General features: G+C 54.9%; 1 protein-coding gene across 2 annotated transcripts; it reads left to right on the top strand.

Moving 5' to 3' along the window:
* Window positions 1-12,768: 12,768 nt before the first annotated feature.
* On the top strand, window positions 12,769-20,393 carry SLC48A1 (solute carrier family 48 member 1). 2 transcript variants are annotated; one of them, XM_042946337.1, is made up of 4 exons: window positions 12,946-12,984; window positions 16,414-16,524; window positions 18,372-18,539; window positions 19,155-20,393. In XM_042946337.1, the coding sequence occupies exons 2-4, from the start codon at window positions 16,476-16,478 to the stop codon at window positions 19,289-19,291; spliced, it is 354 nt and encodes a 117-aa protein (XP_042802271.1). In that variant the 5' UTR covers window positions 12,946-12,984; window positions 16,414-16,475; the 3' UTR covers window positions 19,292-20,393. The 2 variants fall into 2 exon arrangements, with proteins under 2 accessions (XP_042802270.1, XP_042802271.1); XM_042946336.1 differs by lacking the exon at window positions 16,414-16,524 and having other exon boundaries at window positions 12,769-12,984.
* The last annotated feature ends 1,000 nt before the right edge of the window (window positions 20,394-21,393 follow it).

Genomic DNA, 21,393 nt, shown 5'->3' on the forward strand with positions numbered 1-21,393 from the left:
GATGGTTCAGTTGGTTAAGTGTCTGACTCTTGATTTGGACTCAGGTCTTGTCTCAATGGTTGGTAAAATGGAGCCCCCCAGCAGGGCTCCGCACTGACAGTATGGAGCATGCTCAGGATTGGGATTCTCTCTCACCCTCTGCCCCTCCCCCCAACTCTACATAAATAAGCATTAAAAAAAAAAAAAAAAAGAATGTGATGCTTAACTGAGCCACCCAGGTACCCCTGCTGGGTTCACCTTTTGAGAAATGGTGGTGGAGTTTCAAATGCCCCTTTCAGGAAGGAGGGAAGCCCCAGGCCCAAACCCACCCACCCACCCTGGTTCTGGGAATTTGGAAGAGGGGAGAACAGCTTAGTTGTTGCGAGTAAAGGCTAACAGGCTGGGGCACAGGGGTGAATGCAGAAGAGAACTGAGGGGGGCTTGGGGGGCAGTTAAAGTTAGGGTGCTGGGGCTAGTGACTTGATCTAGAAGGTCTGACAGAGGAGTTTCAAGGGACCGGCAGTGGGGTCAGAAAGGGATCCCCCATTTCTTCTTTATACTTGCCCTTGCTTGGGCAGGTGGAAAAGGAACTGGGAAATGGAGCGGGACATCTGCGTACCTGCAGGCCGCAATAGACTGTAAGTGCCTGGCACTGTTCCAGGGGCTTCATGTATTTAATCTCTGCCAGTACCCTAGAAAGTAGCGCTAGCGTTATTCCCACTTTATATGCGCGGGGCAGCTGAGGCTCAGGTATTAAGTGACTTGCCAAGGTCACACAGCTAGCAAATGATGAACTGGGGCTTGAACCCAGGTTGCCAGGCTCCACTAACCCGCCCCCCTCGTGCTGTATTGCACTGTGCATACATTGTATTCATTCTCCTAAAAGAGGGAGCTATGGACAGGGAAATGGAGCATGTGTGTAGAAGTGGGGGGTGGGGGTTGCAAGTCTCCAAAAAAAGTCATTCAAATGAGTGAAAATGAAGTGTCTCAAACCTACCCCCTCCCCCGATCCATGTTCTCTCTCAACACTACTCTCTCCTTACCTTTCTCTTTTTTACATCTCTTCCCCATTTCCCCCTCTCCTGGGAGACTGAGAACATGGCTGGGGTGATTGCCTGTTCACTGGTGGCCAGGGCGGGCACAGGAACCAGACCTTCCATTTGTCTCATTCTTATTGCTGGCAGGCAAAGCCTCCTGCCTTCCACCAAGGCAGGTGATGGGGCCGGGTTTTTCCTTCTCAGGATTCCCAGGTGAGGGCTGGCTAGTAAAATGACCACTCAGCAGATATTTAAATAAGGCTGAGGCCTGCAGGGGACAGGGGACTAGGGGAATGTGTCTGAGTAAGACATCCCAAGACAGATAGTGAACATCTTGGGCACAGTCATGCCAGGCCCTGGTACAACGTTCACCCTCCCCTGACATCATGAGACACCTCCTCCATGCCTGGAAGAGTGTTAGGACAGACAAATAATAACAATTGCTAACATGCATCCGTCCCTCTTCCTAATAGTTTATATACATTTACTTTCTTAAGCATGACAACAATCCTGTGAGATAGGTATGATTGCTATCCCATTTGACAGATGAGGAAGCTGGTCTATCCAGACAATGAGCTCTCTGCCAGGACAGAACCTCTCCTAACCCTGCCCTGTTCCCTTCAGAGGAGTGCAGAGGCTCCCAGACAATAATCAGGGAGAGTAAATGGGTAAGGAGAGCTTCCGGGCCCCTGGCTTTGACTTGGCTGCATTCCTCCCACCCAGGCCTCTTTGCTGAGCTGTGAACCCACAGCTTCCCGGATCTTCCCTCGTGCCTCTAGGTAGGCATGTCTGAACTCCCCCCTCCTGCCCTGCGTCTCCCAGCTGCCTGCTCCAGGAGCCCCACGACTGCCTGAGCCAGGAACTGGATTCCTCTGTCTCTCCTTCTCCCACATCAAATCAGCCAGCAGGTCTGGTTGATTCGACCAACGCATAATCTGTTACATTCATCCCTTATGCCCCAGCCCTGCCGCCACTGCAGTGGGACGGTGGTGGCCTCTCCTGGCACTTACCGTGTGCCGGTGCTACATCACTTTGCAGACTTTACCTTTTAAGCCTCAGAACACTCTCTGCTCGCAAGGGAAGACACTGCGAGGCACAGAGAGGAGAAGTAACCTGCCCACAGCCCCACAATGGAGTCTGGTAGAGCCAGACTTGGGCAGCGGGATTGCAGGGCTCAAGCTCCACACAGTCTTGTACCGCCTCCCATCGCTACTCTCAGCCTCGCCTTCCTCACTCTTTCCCGTGCGATGCCGCAGGAATCCTCGGTTCACTCCACGGCGACATTTACCGTGAGTGCCAGAGATACAGCTCAAAACTGGAAATCTGCAACTGGGCGGACCGGGGGCTGCAGGACCACAGGGCCAAGCGGAATTTTCTTTATCTCCTTCACACACGGATCTGGTCAGTCCTCCCTGCCCAGCACCATGCCTGACGTAAGGATCAGTGGTGGGGGGGGCACCCGGGTGGCTCAGTAGGTGAAACATCTGCTTCTTGATTTTGGCTCAGGTCGTGATCTCACGGTTCACAGGATCGAGTCCCGCATCGGCTCGGGCTCTGTGCTGACAGTGCGGAGCCTGCTTGCGATTCTTTCTCTCTGCCCCTTCCCTGCTCACGGCCTCTCTCTCTCTCTCTCTCTCAAAATAAACAAATAAACTTTAAAAAAGAAAGATTAGGGGTGGCAATGAAATGAATAGGAACTGTGGGAGACCAGCAGGTGCCCACCAAGGGCCTGCACCCCAGGCCAGGGGAGGGAGAGGAGCTACTTTTCCAGCTCCAGGTGGTCCAGCTTCCAGGGCAATTTGTTCCATCTCCCTCCTGCTTCGCTGTCACTGACCCTTTTCTGCTGTCCTGGACTGCAAACTTTGCTGGCAGGCTCACCTGTGTCATTTGAGGTCAGTTGGTGGGATGGACAGTGGGAAGATAGAGGAAGATTTAACTAACAGGCCTCGGGTGGGACTGCAGACAAGGGGAGACCAGACGATGGAAGAGCTGGGCTGGGGTACCCGGACCTGCTTCCACTTCCCTCAGCATCCCTGGGATTCTACCTTGGCTGTGGTTGATCCACAAGCGGGAGGAATGAGAGCCCAGTACCCTCACGGGGGCTCTACCTCCTGGAATCTGGAAGATTAAAGTCCTTCAATACTTGCCCAGGCACCTTCCCCTGAGGGCGGTTCCAGTTCAGCTCCCCCATCCTTTCCTGCCCATTCCTGGGGGTGGGGGACAGAGGCAGGGAGGCGGAATGCTAATGGGCACAGAGCCAAACCTTCCCAGGACTAGCAGGTCACAGCCAGCCGATCATGGGCCACTTTGACAGGGGTGGAGTGGGAGGAAAAGAGCATTGGGCTCCTGCCTTCTCCAGGTGGGGGAGGTAGGCAAACTGGAGGGAAGACTGGATAGGGCTGGGGATCCGTGGGGAGCTGACGGAGACAAGAACAGGGACCCCCACACTTTCCTGGCTGGTGCTCAAACCAGTCAAGTGTGACAGGGGCAAGGGAACAATCACAGAAAACAGGCCCGTGATGGTGACTGTGGTGGCCGGAGGGTAAGGAGAGGCTGGGAGAACAGGAGGGAAGGCAGGGACAGGTCTAGAGCTGTGTGGGAGGGAACAGGCCTGCCCAGCAGGCAAATGTGCTGTTCTGTGAATGTGCATAAATTAGTAGCCACTTTCTCCCTGCCAGCTTCTGCTTCTCAAGGGTTGTGTGTGTGTGTGTGTGTGCGCACGCGCACGCGCGCGCCTGTGTTCCGAATACCCAGAAGACACTGCATCTGACCTTGAGTGATCAGTGTTCAGAAGCGGCAGCTCCATTCCAGCTGTAGCCACTGTCCCTCAGGCTCAGAGTACCTCTCCTTCTCCTTCACTCCTGCAGCTCTGTCCCAACTTCCAGCCCACACCTGCCTTTGCCCCTGCCTTTCCCTGAGGCTGACCACCTGCACTGCCCCCTCCCCCTTGCCTCTTCCCAACACTGGAGCCCTGCACAGCTCCAGTCTTCCACCCCATCCTATGCCCGTGGCCTTCGTTCAGGACTCAGAGGCTGTACCCACTTGGCCCTCGTGTTTTTAATGTTCTAGCAGGAGCAGGTGCAGGAGCCCAAAGGAGGGCTCCTAGGAGGGCCCTGGTCGCTGCTTGTGAAATGCCCAGTTCTCTCTGGATCTAGAGCACTGGCCAAGGATGGGCAGGGATGTGGGTAATCAGGCACGCAGGCCATGGAGAGAAGCCCCTTCCTGGCGTCAGAGCAGACCCCAATCCTGTCCCCAAATCCCAGTCAGGAGTGGCTGGTGCCTGAGAAGAAGCTGAAAAGTCCAAAAACTATCTGACGTCAGAAGCACTGCCCATTTCTTTCCTCCAGAGAGGACACGTAACAGCCCAGAGGAGGCTACAAAGATGGGGTCCAGAGAGGGAAACAGGAGAGAGGAGATCTGCAGGTGTGACTGAGAGAGAGAGACAGGTTGCTCCCTCTACCCCTGGTGTCCGTCATGGCCTGCAGGACAGAGAGGCAGCACCGGCTGCTCAGACCTCCCACCCCAGGCCTGGGCCTCAGGAAGTCCTTCCTGCCCTTGGCCTTGGCGCCACCCCCTCCTCGAGAGGCTTTACCTCCAGAGAAATGGAGAGTCAGCGTACTCGACTTAAACACGATGCAGGGGCAGGCACAGAGCCCCCCTTGGCATTTCTCTTCTCATTCCACAGAGACCTCTTGAGGCCTGAATCCTGATTTAATCCTCCCTGATGCCTTCGGTTCTCCCCCGGCCCCTGCTCCTCAGGCCTTAGCTGAAGGCAGGTGCCTTCCGGGGCCCTGGGAACCAGCTGCCCCCACGGCCGGCAGGGCCACACACTGGATGCTCCCCACAGCCCAAATTCAATCACTTCCCAGTTATTATTAGTGACCCCTCCTTCAAGAGAATGTGAGCTCCCAAAGGGCAGGAACTGGCTCTACTTTGTTCAGGCCAGCATACCCTTTGTAGTCAGGACCTTGAACACAGAAGTTCCTCAGAAGAGGTTTCTTGAGTTCAGCAGGTAAATGAATCCCCCACCTCCCCCAACCCCCGTCTCCTGCGTGGGTCCTTTTTACCTCCCTTGTGGCTCCCCCCACATCTGTCTTCTTCCTGGTACCTTTCCATCCAGCTCTTGACCAATCTCCATTCCTGGCCCTGCCCTGCCACAGGCCATCTCTAGTCCATCCCCTCCCTCTTCCAGGAAGCACCCTCAAATGTGGCCACTCTTGAGGCCACTATTCTTGGGCTCCGTGCCCTGGACCAAGTGCAGGTGACAGCCTTATTTCTAGTCCCTTTACTTCACCCAGTGCCCTTGCAGCTGGACTGGAGTGGGACCCACATGTATTGATTAGGCTTCTGTGGTGACTTTCTCAGTCAATCAACCCAATCACCAAACTCCAATCAAAAGGACAAGCTGTATACAACTCTGTGCCAGGCTTTGTCCTGTGGGGAAAGGTCAGCACGCTCCTCTCCTGCCCTCAGCCCTACTGTTCCCTCACTCCCCACAGCTCTGGGAGTAAGTCTATATGGAGGTGAAGTTCAGGCACGCCCTCCCTCCCTCACCCCTCCCTCCCTACTCACACAATAGCAACCCCACAGGGAAAGGGAAAGAGAGTTGGAGCAGGTACCTGTGACTGGGGACTCAGATCCAAAGACGGAGGTCATCAGAGCACGCTAGGAGAAACTAGCAGGCCTGGGCCCCAGGATGCCCTCCCAAGCAGTACTGCGGGTGCAAACACACTCCTCCTCTCCCCACCCCTCTGCCTCTGGCTTAGCCTCTGATGCTAATTTAGCACTTGAGCTCAGACACCTGCTGCTTGGGCTGAGCATCTTCTCACTCAGCATCCTGCCCACTGTGTGGACTTCTAGGCTGTCCGTGGGCAGGCAGAGGAAGTGGGGTCTCCGCAAAAAGTCAGACTCTGATTAGTTTCACTCTCACTCTAAGAAGCAAAGACATCCACTTCCAGGGGCAGAAGTCAGCCCCAGCCCCAGGGAGGAGTACAAGCAGTGAGATTTGCAAGGTGACCCCTGGTGAGCCCACAACTCAGAATGTCTTCCTGCAGTCTGGACGGCTGGGATGCTCATGATGGGGCCAGACAGTGAGCCCCATTCGGTAGGTCACCTGCTCCTCCTCTCTAGAACAGTCTTTTCCACTCTGGTCGATGAGCCTGGCCTCAGGAGAAAGACAAAGCTACAGGAGGTGGGAATGGAGTGTGGTGGGGATCTTACTCAGGGTTCTCAGCCTTGAACTCCACAAAAGCTGGGGGTGGGCAAGGGGGCCATGCGATGTCTGGGGAGAATCTTGTGGAACTCACTACCTAAATTCAAGCACAGGAGATTTTTAGCTCAACCTTGTAACTCTGGGTCTCAGGACACAAGGTTGGAGGAGACTGCCCCCTAGAGCTAGGATCGAAGAATTCTTGGGATCAAGAGTCAGATGCTCTACCAACTGAGCCAGCCCAGTAGCCATTAGGATGGAAGAATTCTTAATGGACAGCCGGCCGTTCTTATATTCATTGCACAAATCTTTGTCGAGTTCCTCCCCATGCACCCGGCGTTAGGCACTGGGAATACGGAAGTAATGAAGGCAGGCAATAGCGTGCCGATCACTGTTTACCCTACACTAAGGGATTTCCTGGGATGTGGAACTTTTAGTGGTAAAACCAGGACAGTCCTGGGCCAGAGGATTGGCCCAAACCAAGAGGAGGTGGTCCCTAACAGATAAAGCCCCCGTCCTCCTGGAGGTTATATTCCGGTGGTTCCAGAAGTAGGGGTCAAAGGGAAAACACACATAATTTCACATAGTGATAGATGCCATGAAAGACATAAAATCAGGTGGCGGATTGTACTTGAGACGGGGGGACTGCATTGTCTCTCTGCGGAAGTAGAGTCTGAGCTGATGAATGATGATGAGACATCAATCTTATGGGCACTCAGAGAAGAGATATCCAAAAACCCCACGGCAGGAACAAGCTTGGCACATGCGAGAAACTGAAAGAAGGCCTGTGTGCCGGGATTGGAATGAGCAGTCGTATTAGTGGGGGCTGACAAGGTCCTGACCTGTTTACCCCAAGAGAGATGGGAAGCCGACAGAAGGATTAAGCAGGGGAGTACCACGTTCCAGTTCTTAGTTTTAAAAGATCATACCAGCTGCTGGCTGGAGAATGGACTGGAGGGAAAGGATGGGCACAGGAAGACCGGTTAGGAGGCCGTTACAAGTGGGCAGGTGGTGATGATGGCAGCTGGACTAGGGTGGTGACCGGGAGAAGGAGAAGAAGGACAGGGCAGACCCGACTGTCCTTGCTAATGAATTGGATGTGGGGGTGAAGGAAAGAGAGGACTCAGAAATGATGCTGGGGTTTGGGGCTGGAGCCATAGTAAACAGGGACATGCCCCAGAGGGCAGGAGAGGTCCCTCTGTCTGGGAGAGGGAGGAGGGAGCCCTGACAAGTCCAATAAACTCGGTCAACTGGAATACAGCTTGGTGGTGTTATCCTTGACGTGGGACAGTGGGGGGGAGATATATGTCTGGAATGTGTCTGCTTTGGGGGAGTGAGGAAGAAATGTCTTAGGAGGCAAGATGCCTGCAGGTGGGATTTAGAGTCTGTCTTAGTATTGGTGGGACCCAATTTAAAGTGACTCCTGAGAGACTGATAGTCCAGACAGGTTATGCAAATGGGATATGTTTACATGACCTGAAATGAGATGAGTGTACTAGCTTAGCAAGGGAGCTGTAACAAACAACCTGCAAATCTCCGTGGTTTAGCACAACAAAGGTGTAGTTTTCACTCCCATTACAGTTGCATGAGGACAGAATGAGTGGTTTTGTTTCATTCATTCATTCATTCATTCATTCATTCAGGGATCCCAGGCTCTTGCCATCATGTGGTGCTGCCATCTTCAACATGCGGTCCCTCAAACCATCAAAGAACGGAAATAGGGAACTGAGGGCCCATGGAAGATATTCATGGGTCCAGCCTGGAAACGGCACACGTTGCTTCCACTTTGATTCCGTTGTTCAGAACTCAATCCCATGGCATCAATTTAACGGCAAGGACACTGGGAAGTGTTCCAAGTTCAAATTTGATGGGTAATGTGCCAGAAGAAGAGCCCTTAATGGTGAGCATTAGTGAGCAGGGAGAGTGGCTATCTGTCTTGTTGGGGGAGCGGGCAGTGCCGTCTGTCTCGGGTTGGGATGGGCATGTGCTCTCTGAAAGTACCTTGGAAAAGAAGCTGACGTAGGAAGACGTGTAGGTGTGGGGCACACTCATGTACTTTGCAGAACAGAACAGAACAGAATCCTTCCATTCGTTCCCATTCTCATGGCCTTTCTCCAGGTAAGATCTTAATGATGCCACACCTGACCACCGAAATAGCCTCATGAATGCTTTCTCTGCTACGATTTTCTTCTCCCGTCAAATCTAACCTGGATATCACAGTCTAAATAACCTTCCTAAGGCCTGGCTTGTGTCATGCTACGTCTGTTCAATGATGACAATAACAACAATTTTTTTAAATTTTTTTTTAAATGTTTTATTTATTTTTGAGACACGGAGAGACAGAGCATGAACAGGGGAGGGTCAGAGAGAGGGAGACACAGAATCCGAAACAGGCTCCAGGCTCTGAGCTGTCAGCACAGAGCCTGATGCGGGGCTCGAACTCACGGACCGAGAGATCACGACCCGAGCCGAAGTCGGCCGCTTAACCGACGGAGCCACCCAGGCGCCCCAATAACAACAATTTTAAGAGCAGTGACAATAACTCGTTGAGCTACCGTGTCAAGTACTTTAACTGCGGTGTCTCGACATATCTCAGTTGTTATAACAAGCCTATGAAGTATCATCATCATTCCCATTATACAGACAGAGGTCCTGAGAAGTCCCTGTGCCGTCTAACACGGTAGGCACTAGCCATGCGTGGCTATTTAAATTTTTTTTTTTTAACGTTTATTTATTTTTGAGACAGAGAGAGACAGAGCATGAATGGGGGAGGGGCAGAGAGAGAGGGAGACACAGAATCAGAAGCAGGCTCCAGGCTCTGAGCCATCAGCCCAGAGCCCGACGCGGGGCTCGAACTCACAGACCGTGAGATTGTGACCTGAGCTGAAGTCAGACGCTTAACCGACTGCGCCACCCAGGCGTCCCCATGCATGGCTATTTAAATTAAAATGGAAAACAATGAAAAATCCAGCTCCTCGGTCACGCTAGCCGCGTATCAAATACTCAGTAGCTGCGTATATGTAGTAGCAAATATTTTGGACAGTGTAGACATAGGGCCTGTTCTTGGCAAAAAGTTCAGTTGAGTTATGGGAACCTGCTTAGGGTCACGCAGTGAGTGGTGACCCCATCTGAGTGTAAGATCTTCCGACGGTACCACATTGCCTCTACAATCAAGAAGTTTCAGCCTGCTCTTAACCATTTTGTACGACCTGGGCCAGCTATGGTTAGATCATTATTTCTCCTTCATTTCTTGTACAGTCTCATACTGCAGCATGACACGTTTGCTCACTGCTCTGCAATACTCCCACCGTGTCTACTCATAACATTTGTGGTCTCCTCCTTTCTGTCTGCCCCGCTAATTAATTCCTATACGACCTTTAAAGTTCAAATAGCTTCAATAGCCGTGACATCAGTTCCTTCTTTTTAATTTAATTTAATTTATTTATTTTGAGAGAGAGAGCATGCGCAGGAGAAGGGCAGAGAGAGGGAGAATCCCAAGCAGTGTGGGGCCCTACACGGGGCTCCAACCCATGAACCGCGAAATCATGAGCTCAGCCGAAATCAGGAGTCGGATGCTTAAACGACTGAGCCACCCAGGCGCCCCAAGTCAGTTACTTCTTTTTCATTCTCACTGCCTCTCACCTTTCAGACTCCCCTCATCTCTTGCCCTGGCAGCCATACCGCTACTGTTAATCATACTTGCTGACATTTAATTGAGCATTTACTAAGTGACAGGCACTCTTCTTTTTTTTTTTTTTTTTTTTTTTAAATTTTTTTTCAACGTTTTTTATTTATTTTTGGGACAGAGAGAGACAGAGCATGAACGGGGGAGGGGCAGAGAGAGAGGGAGACACAGAATCGGAAACAGGCTCCAGGCTCCGAGCCATCAGCCCAGAGCCTGACGCGGGGCTCGAACTCACGGACCGTGAGATCGTGACCTGGCTGAAGTCGGACGCTTAACCGACTGCGCCACCCAGGCGCCCCAGTGACAGGCACTCTTCTAAGCACCGGCCCCTCATCACAAAACTCAAAGTAGATATCACGGCTGTCCCCACTTTACAGATGAGGTCATTAAGACACAGGACAGGTGAAGGACTTGTCCAGATGAGCTCTCTCCTCCTAGTCTTTTCACAGGCAGTTCATCCTCATGCTAGTTTCTGGGCACATTTCTAGAACACAGAATTCTTACCTCCCTCCCCCGAGGAGGAGGACAGCCTCCCGAGCAGAGTGCAAAGGTCCTTTATGTTCAGAACCTTTCTGACTTCAAAACCCACCACTCCATCCACTGACCGCAAACTATTTCTAGTTTCCTGAATCTGAATCTGCCATGTTATTTCTCCCCTCTGGGCTGCAGACATGCTGTTCCCTCTGCCTGGAGTGTTATCCCGGTAAGCCAGCTCTGAAGCCACCTATGGCAGCGCACCCTGGACCACGGGGCTTGCTCCCTCCTCTGACTCCATCACTGGCTCCCCAAGAAGGGTTGGGTGCTGAGCTTACCACATGAAAATTACTTCTCATTAAAAAGTATGCCTTCCAATGGGGTGCCTGGGTGGCTCAGTCGGTGGAGCGTCCAACTTCGGGTCAGGTCACGATCTCGCGGTCCGCAGGTTCGAGCCCTGCGTCGGGCTCTGAGCTGATGGCTCAGAGCCTGGATCCTGCTTCCGATTCTGTGTCTCCCTCTCTCTCTGCCCCTCCCCTGTTCATGCTCTGTCTCTCTCTGTCTCAAAAATAAATAAACGTTAAAAAAATAAAATAAAGATATGCCTTCCAAGCCATGGATGGAGGGTCTTTTTTTTTTTTTTTTTTTAAGAAGCTCCCCAGACTATTCTGAAGTAAGGCAAACGTGGTTTCCATGGTTTATATCACTTCTTGGGCAATTAATCATGCCCTTCCTGGACTCCTTGTGATGATCACCTTTATCATTATTTATTTTTTAAGTTGTTGCTGTTGTTTGTTTTGGAGAGAGAGAGAGGTTGAACGTTTGCGTGGGGAGGGAGGGGCAGAGGGAGAGAGAGAAGGAGAATCCCACGCAGGCTCCATGCTCAGCGAGGAGCCCCATGTGGGGTTCTATGTGACGACCTGATCATGACCTGAGCCAAAATCTAGAGTCCGATGCTTAACCGGCTGAGCCACCCAGGCGCCCCTCACATTTACCGTTACTTAATGCTTCCCTCATCCACCGCATTCATCTATATTCAACAATGTTCACTAAGGGGCTACTATGTGCCAGGCACTCTTGGAGGTGTTCATGGGAGGGGAAGTGAGAAGGTCCCTGGCTCACGGAGTTTACCTTCTGGAAGGGTGTGGTGGGCAGAATAATTGCCTCCCTGACATGTTCATGCCCCAGTCTCCAGAATTTGTGAATATGTTACTTCACATGGCAAAAGAGATTTTGCTGGTGTGATTAAATTAAAGGATCCTAAGATGGAAAAACCAGCTTGGATTACCCAGGTTCTTAATCACAAGTGTCCTTACAAGGGAAGAGGGAGGCAGCAGAGTCAGCAAGAGAGAAGACGTGACAACACAGGCAGAGGTCAGGGTAACGTGACTGTTAGCTTTGAAGATAAAGGAAGAGAACCCTGAGTCAAGGAATGTGGGTGGTTCTAGAAGCTGGAAAAGGCAAGGAAACAGATTCTCCCCTGCCATCTCCTTGATGTTAGCCCAGTGAGATCCATTTTTAGACTCCTGACCTACAGAACCATGCAATAATAAATGTTTGTTGCTTGAGGCCATTACATTCGTGGTGATTTGTTAGAGCAGCAAAAGGAAACTAATAGAGATATACAGGCGACTTCTTTTGCGCAGGTATGTGATGGCCCTCCCCACCTAGATCGTATGTGTTTGAGGGCTCTGGGTTCTGTTTGATGTTCCCTCCCAGCTCCCAGTAGGAAGTTGGGGTCACGGTGGTAGTTCAATATACTCCTGCTATAGATTCTGAGAGTGGAGATGACGTTTGGTAGGGATTTGGGGTGGGGGCGGGGATGAGGCTCGTGGAGATGAAAGGAAGGGGAAGCTGTCAGGGTGAGCGAGGTGTTTGAGGTTACAAGGTGACGGTCACAGCGCTGGCGTTCTCATACTTCACGGTGAAGTATCCTCTGAGGTGCGCGTAAAAAAGTCCGGGGGAGGGAATCTGGTAGCTCGGGGCAGGGTGGAAGGAATCCTATCCACTGTGCACGTTCCTATTTCCCAATTTTTATATCTTAATTTTTAAAGAGAAATTGACAGGGAATTTTAAACGAGACTTTTATACTGAGATAAACATGTTAAAGCAGTCACCGCCGCCGGCTTGTGTACACGTGTTTCCGGGCCCCGCCCAGGCCCAAAAATCGAGTCCGCGGACTGGCCCCGGCACCCGCCTTGTTACCAGGCGCCCCCCAAACCAGCCCGGAGGCCCAACGGCCTCGCTTGGCGGAGCTCCGGCCCCGCGCGGTGAGGTTCCGGGCGCGGGCGGCCTCCGGCCGGGGAGGGCGCTGTGCCGGCGGCGAGGGGGGCGGGCCGGGGGCGGAGCGCGGGGCGGCCGGCGGCTCCCGGCTCCCGGCTCGCGCGGCTCGCCGCCCCGGCCCCGGCCCTGCACCTGTGACTGTCGCGGCGCTCGCCCTCCCCGCCCGGCGACCGCGGCCCCCATGGCCCCGTCCCGCCTGCAGCTCGGCCTCCGCGCCGCCTACTCCGGCCTCAGCTCCGTGGCCGGCTTCTCCATCTTCCTCGTCTGGACCGTGGTGTACAGACAGCCGGGGACCGCGGCCATGGGGGGGCTCGCAGGTACCCCGGGGCGCGCGGCGGCGGCGGCGGCGGCGGGGGGGAAGGGGGGCTCCGGGTCCCGGCTGCGGGCGCGCGGCTGCGGGAGGCGCTGTCAGCTGCTCCCGGAGGCTCCCGGCGGGCCGCGCTGCCCCGGGGACCGGGGCGGGGAGCTGTTTACCCAAAACCGTCCGTGGGCAGCGCAGGCCCCGCGCGGGCCCGGGCGCCGGCGGGAGCCGATGCCCGCCCGAGCCCGCCCCGGCCCACCTCGGCCCGCCTCCGCCGTTTGCACGAACCTGCCGCGCCGCCGGCGGGGCTGCCGGGTGACAGCGTCCTCCCCGAGCGCCGGCTTCCCCCGCCACCCTCCAGGCGGCCCCCCAGCCACACACACACGCCTGTGCCGGGGGATCTCCGCTCCTCAAGCGCCCCTTGCCAGGCGGCCGGGTGAGGCAGAGGAGGAGTAAGTGGAAAGGAGGTCTGGGGGTTCCTGGGGAAGCCCCTCTCCTCCAGCCAGTGCGGACCCCACCCCCAAATAGAGCCCTCAGCGGAGACCCGGGGGGTGGGGGTGGGGGACCGCGCTAGGGATCTGATGGAAACTGGACATTTTCTTCCCAGCACGTCGGCGTGTCTTTGCCGCCCCTTGGCTGTGGCTCCTCTGGCAAGGTCTGCTGAACCCCGCGCTGGCTGCCTTTTCTGTGCTTTAAAGAGGAGAGGGGAGGCGAGCGCTAGAGTGAGAACGTCAGGGTGCTGGTGGAGGCAGGGTCCTCACCAATGCGCTGTCTTCGCTGTGCACCTTTGGGCACGCAACTAACCTCTCTGTGTCGTACAACTGGCGTGAAGACAAAACATGTTATTTCTACTTGCCAGCATTGCTTTCTAATACTTTCTGTGTGTCAGGCACTGTGTAGAGCAACCTGTTTCTATCATCTTATTTAATCTTTACATTAACCCTATGTAGGCATTATTATTGTGCCCATTTTACAGATAAGGCTTAAACTGAAGCTTAAATAAATAGCTGGCCCAGGGTTACACAGCTACATGAAATAATATGTGTGGAGAAAGAACTTTGGGAAAGAATGCACATAAGGATATTACTTTTACATGTGGTGACCTGATTCCGTTCTTAAAATCCTCTGCCCCAAAGAGTCCTAAATATACTGAAAGTAACTGTATTTACTCATTGCCACCAAGCTTACTGAGTGCCATCCCTGGTAGAGAAGGAAGGGGAGGTGGGATTTCTGCCTTAAAAGAGGAGCATACATAACCACAGCCTAAGCAATGCCAAACAGAGCCCTTTGGGGGGCACCAAGGCAGGGCACAGGGTACCCTGGCTGGGATGCTCTCATGCCTACCTAGATGCGCCCCCCCCCCACCTGTGGGTTTCTGTCCTCCCTGGAGGCAGCCAGCCCATCATTGCTCAGTTATCTACAGACCCCTGGCTCCCCCTCTGCGCCCCCTGTCCCCCTGCTACTTTGTTCCCGAAGGTTCTCTTCGTGAAATTTTGTGTTGTTCCTGTTGGCCCTGCTGCTTTCTTTCCCGTTGGGAAGGGGTGTCTTCAGGCCAGGCCCTGTGGCTGCACTGAGACCTGAGATGAAGGGGCTGCTTGGGGCTGAGGAGGAAGGGGGTCAGAGCTAGTGTGTTAGAGTCTGGCCCAGGGGGGCCGAGCCCCGCCTAGCCATGCGACCTTGGGCGCATTGATGCCTCCTGGGCCTCAGCTTCTCCCTGTGGGAGGAGGTATCACTGAAAGAGGTGATCTTGGAGGCCCCCCTCCAAGTTGGAAATGCTAGTGTAGCACTCTCTTTCTCTCTGTCTCTGCAGTGTTCATTTCGCAGCTGCCTCTTGGAAGGCTGTGGAAAAGGTCCTGTGGCTTGGGCTCCAGGGAGTGTGGGGTTTCCCTCTGACCCAAATTCTGCCCTCTCTCCCTCTGGGAAGGCTTCCCTTGGCCTCTGAGGCAGGCCGGCTGTGGTGTGGCCTGCCGGGAGAGGTGCTAGGCCAGCTAGCAGCTGGAGCAGGGTGCCTGCGCCTCCCCGACAGTCTGGCCTTCCAGACGAGCAGGAGGTGGCAACAGAAGAGCCAGGCTGCCGGGTGGTGGTGCAGCGGGTGGGGGGAGGGGTCGCCAGGTCATGGCCCCCCTCCCCTGCCCTCTCCACCCTGAGTGGGTTCTGACAGACTGCAGCCAGCCTCCTTCCTCTTTTGGGGGTGAAGCATCAGCAGATTTACTGACTTGTGAGCACCCCACTTCTGACTTGGCATTTTCCAGCGCAGAAACTGCTGAGTCACCAGAGGGCAGCCCCAGCACGCTCCTTCTCCCCTGCATGGGTGGAGACCCACCCTCGTCCACCTTGATGGGTGTCTGGGAAGAAGCGGCTTGGAGGAAAGGCATTTGCGGAGGAAATGGTTTTGCTGTGGGAATCCTGGGGAAACACAGACTCTTGTCCCAGGTCTGGTAGACCGAGGAAAGATAAAAAGAACAGAAAAGTTGCTCAAGGAATCTAAATGGCCCACATGAGCTGAGAGGGAGAGGAGCACTGGGGCCCGGGGCCTCGCTTTCCCCTAGGGCAGGGGTGGAAGGCAGGGGTGCAAGAACAGAGCGGAGCCTTGGCCTGCGCTCCCAGTTGCCTGAATTTCTCTGTGGGCTCCCCTGGCCTCCTCCTGGCTCCTCACCAACCCAGCCACTGGTGATACTCTCACTGACCACCTCTGCTCCTTCCTTGCCCTTATCCTGTTAGCCGTGAGCCCCAAGTGGAGCAGGGGCTCCACTCATTGAAGCAGGTGGGGTGAGGAGTGAGGGGTGAGGTCTGGGGTGGGCATGCAGGCAGGGGCAACTGTCCATTCTGCCCTGAATTGGACAGACCAGGCTTCCTGGAATCCAGAGCATCCTGGGGAAGAGAGCAGACCTGGGGGACAATTGCTTCCTGCCTGAGGTGTGGGAGGGGACCAGTGGAGGCTCCTGACCACCTTGGGAGAGGCCCCTGTTCCAAGGGCAGTGGTGGGGGCCTGCTTCCAGAAGTGGCTTGTGTTTATCTGGAGTCAAGGCCTGTGTGCAGGGGAAGTGAGAAGTGGGTATTGTGCCTGCTTATTAACAAAGAACGAGTACGTGGAACACCCAAAATGACCATCTTCCTTTTCCTAGCACTTTTTGGTACATGGGGGAGGGGGAGTTCTGGGGGCCCTGCTGCAGCATGGCCAGTGGACTAAGAGATGGCATTTCCACAGTCCCCTATTTCAGCATTTCCTAACCCAGAAATTGCTGAGTCACAGAGGAATAACTCTGACCTCCTTATTTTTCTCCTGAGCCGGCTCCAGAATCCTTGAGTGCTAACAGATCTTAGAGCTTCTCTATTCAGGCCCCTCCATGGAGGACTGAGGAAGAGGGTAAGCAGAGCGGCCCCATGCAGAAGCCCATTAGACTGTTCCTTGGATGCGCTCAGTGACAATATGCCTTCTTCCTAGGGCCCTTTAGAACCCAGTGGCATCCCCAGATGAACTTAGGATGCCTGTGAGAGGTCTGGGAGATGCTTCTGGGAAGGGTGGCCAGATGCCCTGCTCCAGATCGCATAAGATGTAAGCCGAAGCCATGAGCCACCTCTGGCCTGCTCCAGCTTGCTGTCTAGGCGGGGATGGATAGACGCTTGTTCCCGCTCGCCCTGATCTCAGGGCTGGAGGCGCCCACGGTCCAGGCCCCAGACCCCTGCAGAAGGTTGGGGTGGGGAGGAGCGGAGCTGGGAGAGTGCGGGTCAGACAGGGTGGGAGGGGAGGCTGGGGGCGGGGCTGGCAGGGCAGAGCCCTCTCTAGGCTGGAAGCCTGGGGTCGCTGAGTTTCCGCGCTGGCAGGACCTCTGGGTTCACCCATTTCTAGATGTGGAAACACAAGGCTCTGAGAGGTCATGAGCAGCACAGCGGTGCCAGGCCCCAGGCTTCCTGGCTTCCAGTCTCGTGGTTTGCTGTCCCTTGCCAGGCTGCCTGAATTGTGACAGCTTCTGAGCTGATAACCAGAGCATAGTTCTGTGATGATGCTCCCCCCTGCCAGCCTCTTTTTCCCTCCTAACTTAAAAATATATATACATGAAAAATCTTGGGCATGTAAAAAAGGATAGATGATTTAATGAACTCCCTTCTACTTAGCACCCGGCCTAAGAAAATACCACTGATTCAGTTGAAGCACTCTCCCACCCCCAATCTCCTGTCAACTTCCCTTCCTTCTCTCCCTTGCCCAAGATAACCACTTTCCCCAACCAGATGCCCCCCCTTCCTATGCACATATGCTACTCTGCATGTAGTGTGTGTGACTGTCTTTTTGAAAGGTCTCCTGACTCCTAGGATCCAGCAGCCCGTGTAGCCCACACCCAGGTAGAGAGCTTACAGCTGGCTCTGCCGCGTTCCTCATTCCTTCCTTGCTGGGACCCCGTGGCCCTGCTCCAGACCCTTGCCAATGGCATTGGTATTTGTTCCACTCATGGGGCTGCACCGGCAGGCACGGCCCGGCACAGAGGGCACTCATTGTAGTGGCTGAGTGGCAGCTGGCATCTTAGTTTGCCCTGAGGGCAGGCCCAGGAAAGGCTGGGGTGTCTGGCCTGTCCTCTCAGCAAACTAGAGGGAGTGAGGTCGGGTCTAGCCAAGAGCAAGAAGGCCATTTGGGTGCTGGGTGGCATTGGGGGGTCTCCCTGCCAGGCTTCCTCACTCTGCAAGACCAGTCCAGGGAGTTGCGAAAGGGCCAAGAGGTCAGCCACAGGGCTCGAGGTATCTGGGTTTTGGCCTCTGAGGGCCAGGTAGAGCAGGAGCATCAGGGTGAGAGGGCCACTTACCCCTCAGTGGCCCTCAGGGTAGGGAGTCACAGGTCCTCAGAAAACAGGCTGGACTGCATTGATTCCCAAACCTGCTGATGTCAGGACCTCTTCACACCCTTGAAAAGTAGGGAAGCCCCGAGGACATTTTGTGTACGTGGGTTCTGTCTATCCATACGCACCATACTAGAAATTAAGACCCAGAACATTTTCAAGCACTTTGAAGCAATATTAAAAATAACCTTGCGTCACCACAAATAACATTTTTGTGTAAGAAATATTCATGTTTTTCAAAACAAAAAAATTAGGGAGAAGAATGGCATGGTTCCCTATTTTTGCACATCACTTCAACATCTGGCTTAACAGAAGGCACCTAGATTCTCTTAATCTGCTTTTGCATTCAAGTCCTGGCCAGGGGCCTTGGAGCCTCCAGAACACTCCACTCCGCAGTCATGAGGCAGTGAAAGGCCAACATTATCTTAGTAGTATTATGTAAACAGCTCTGGCCTCTGGGACAGAAAGGGCCCTGGGGTCCCCGGGGTCCCCGGGCTGAAGGCCTGGGGGGGCGGGGGGCGCGGGGCGAGGAACGGTGTATCCCTCCCTGGGCTGACGAGTCTGTCCCCCGCAGGTGTGCTGGCGCTGTGGGTGCTGGTGACGCACGTGATGTACATGCAGGATTACTGGAGGACCTGGCTCAAAGGGCTGCGTGGCTTCTTCTTCGTGGGCGTCCTCTTCTCGGCAGTCTCCATCGCCACCCTCTGCACCTTCCTGGTGCTGGCTGTCACCCAACACCAGAGTGAGGGCGGGTCATGGGAGGGCCACTGGGAGGGAGGGTGGGGGCTTAGGAGCAGACCCGGGATTCTGGTCCTGGTTCCAAAGTTTGGGTCCAAGGGACTCGGGCAGATCACTTAACCTCCCGGTGCCTGGGTTTTCGCAGTGTTAATTAAGGAGGGGAATGAGTACCCACCCCTAGGGGTGGCAGGGTTCAGTGAACTGCGTGCGAAGCATTGAGCGGGGGTGTGCGCGCTGGAAGTCCGCAGTGACGGGTGTTATTAGCAGAACGGGTCAGTCCTTCCGCCCAGCTCTGGGATGGGAGCGCCCCCTGGTGGCTGCGACCAGCAAGCAGGCAAAGGCCCTTCCTGTCCCTAAGGAGTCTAATGCTCAAGCAGGTTGGAAGCGGTGCAGGGTAAATGCAGGAAGGCCCAGTACAGGACACAGACCTGTTTGGCCAGTCCTAACCTTCCCTCATCCCCACTGCCTCCTGCCTGCAAACCCTGAATACTTTAAAACAGGTATCACACTCCATCTCTACTGGAGTTTGTGGGGAGGGGTGGCCCCGGGCTGGCGGCATGGTGGCTGGGGTCCAGGGCAAGACCCTCTCAAGTCGCGGTTGGGTTCCTGTCCCCTGCAGGCCTCACAGACCCCAACAGCTACTACCTCTCCTGCATCTGGAGCTTCATCTCCTTCAAGTGGGCCTTCCTGCTCAGCCTTTATGCCCACCGCTACCGGGCTGACTTTGCCGACATCAGCATCCTCAGCGACTTCTGACCCGAGGGGTGAGGTTTCTGGACCCCGGAGGTCCTCAGGACCTGGACTCAGCCTCTGAGACACCAGACAGGCCTGCCACACCCCCCTGGAAACCCTAGATCTGTGGCAGAAGATACACAGCAAGAGGACTGCGGTCTCCCCGGAAGCTGTCCTGCTCCCGTTGTGGGGGAGATCCGGGTGCAGCGGAAAGGGGTCCTTCCTGCCAAGTTGCTCCTCCTCAGCCTGGCTGGAGGGCAGCTTTAGACCTTTTCAAATGGATCTATTTTCTTAGCGCTCAGTGAGGAATCTTCGCAAGGAGGGCCAGGGCAATGAGTCAAGGGGTAGGGCAGTGAGCCACGACCTATGCCTGGGGGCACTCTCCCTCAGGCCAGGCTGGGAACCTGGGAGGTCAGGCCAAGTAAGGGATCTCTAGTAGAGGCCTCTCAGGCCCCAGCCCCAACACCCCATCCTGTTGTCCTTGAGAGTCAGGTAGCTTAACTCCTCAATCCCAGGGATGACAATACTTGACTCTCTTTTCCCAAGGCCTGGGGACCTGAGAGTTTAGTGTCCCTCATCGCCCCAGAGCCGGTCTCCCATGAGTGTGCTAGAACCAGTCATCTTCACCATACCCAAGCCCTCTCTTTTACACATACCGCCCTCCCCAAGCAGGATTCCCTTAATGAGGCCAGACTAAGTGTCTGGGAAAGGTGCCCTGCCCCCAGAAGGGCTTTGGGGAAGGGGGCAGCATGGTGCGGGCTGGAAGGAACCCCTCAGCTCCGTGCCCGGGCACCTCCAGCCCTACATTTCCATCCCTTCTCACATGCATTATCCCTAGCCACGAGACACCCCACCGACCCTGCCCCTGCCCACTGCCCTTCACCTAGAGCTTTTGTCTTTTTTAATCTCCTTTCTGAAGGACAACATCTGCTTTTCTGCCTATACACTGGCACAAGGGCTCACCTAACTCGGGAGGGAAGGAGCTATTGTTACATAGATCTTTTTTATGTTAGGCTGCCATGTTGCACGGTCTACCCTTTCCCCACCTGATGTGTCCTGCCCTTCAGCTCTTTGCCTTATCTGTGTCACCGTCACTTTAGCAGAAATACAGCAGCCATTTGTATCAGATAGCCTCTGGTGGTTCCTTGTGGGGTGGGAATCTTGCGGGGAGTGGGGGAGGTGCTGTGGGAGCGGTAGGCAGGAAGGGCGGTGGTGGAGGGTCTCTAGTTAAACGGTCTCCTTAGCTCAAGTTGTGCCCTGGAGGGTAGAGGGGAGATCTGTGTCTCAGGGGCTGGAGGCCCTCTCCTTCTGGCCCCTCTTGGCATGGGGGAGCCCAGCGGCTTGGCTCTCAGCCCATCCCAGCAGGGGCGAGGATGCCCAGAGGCATGGCTTCAGCGCCACCAGTGGGAGGTAGTGCCTTGTCCCCCCAGAGGCCAGGACAGACAGGAAGGGGGTGAACCTGCTTCCCTTCATATTCTCCCAGGCTGAGGGCTTGGGGCCAGGTCTGAGGTGATGCGGCTGCTACTCCTGCCGCCTGGAGGAACCTGGCTGGCTCAGAACTATATAACGATGGGCGTCGGCAGCCTGGCACCTTTCCCTCTGGTGACTGGATGAGCTTGTCCCAGCCTGTTGCCTCATGCATGGTCTCTTCCAAGCTCGGTATATGTTAAGAAGGGATGGTACATTTGAGCAGGAAGGGACCATAAACAGCGTCTATTTCTGGAGCCTTTAACTGATAACCAGAGGCCCCAGGAGGTGACATGACTTACCTGAGCCCCCAGCTGGGACTTGAACCCAGGTAGGTCTGATTCGCCACTCTCTGCGGATGTGTTAGTGAGCTGGGTCTGTGTATCTGTACCCCACACTCCCGGTGGGCCTTGTGTGTACGGACCCAGACCAAAGCCGCTGCCTCTTTATTACCCCACCATGGGCAGGTGGGGGCCGCTAGGGTGCGTTCAGCATGGATTTTTCCTGCAAGGGAGCTGTCACAGAAGGGCAAGGAGCTGGAGGGCGTGCCGGCCCGCAGCCCGACCCTGGTCCCTCTGCCACACCAAATGAGACGCACACTGTGCCGTGCAGCCATAATATGCTCGCTGTGCCCCCCTCACCCCCAGGAGGCCCTTCCA

The sequence above is a fragment of the Panthera leo genome, chromosome B4 (assembly GCF_018350215.1).
Source record: "Panthera leo isolate Ple1 chromosome B4, P.leo_Ple1_pat1.1, whole genome shotgun sequence".
NCBI lineage: Eukaryota > Metazoa > Chordata > Mammalia > Carnivora > Felidae > Panthera > Panthera leo.

Bases quoted from the DNA above. Each gene is read 5' to 3' on its own strand.
- SLC48A1 (XM_042946336.1), top strand. From the start codon at position 12,849: ATGGCCCCGTCCCGCCTGCAGCTCGGCCTCCGCGCCGCCTACTCCGGC. The intron at 12,985-18,371 runs GTACCCCGGGGC...TGTCCCCCGCAG, and splicing joins GGCCATGGGGGGGCTCGCAG to GTGTGCTGGCGCTGTGGGTG. The intron at 18,540-19,154 runs GTGAGGGCGGGT...TGTCCCCTGCAG, and splicing joins GGCTGTCACCCAACACCAGA to GCCTCACAGACCCCAACAGC.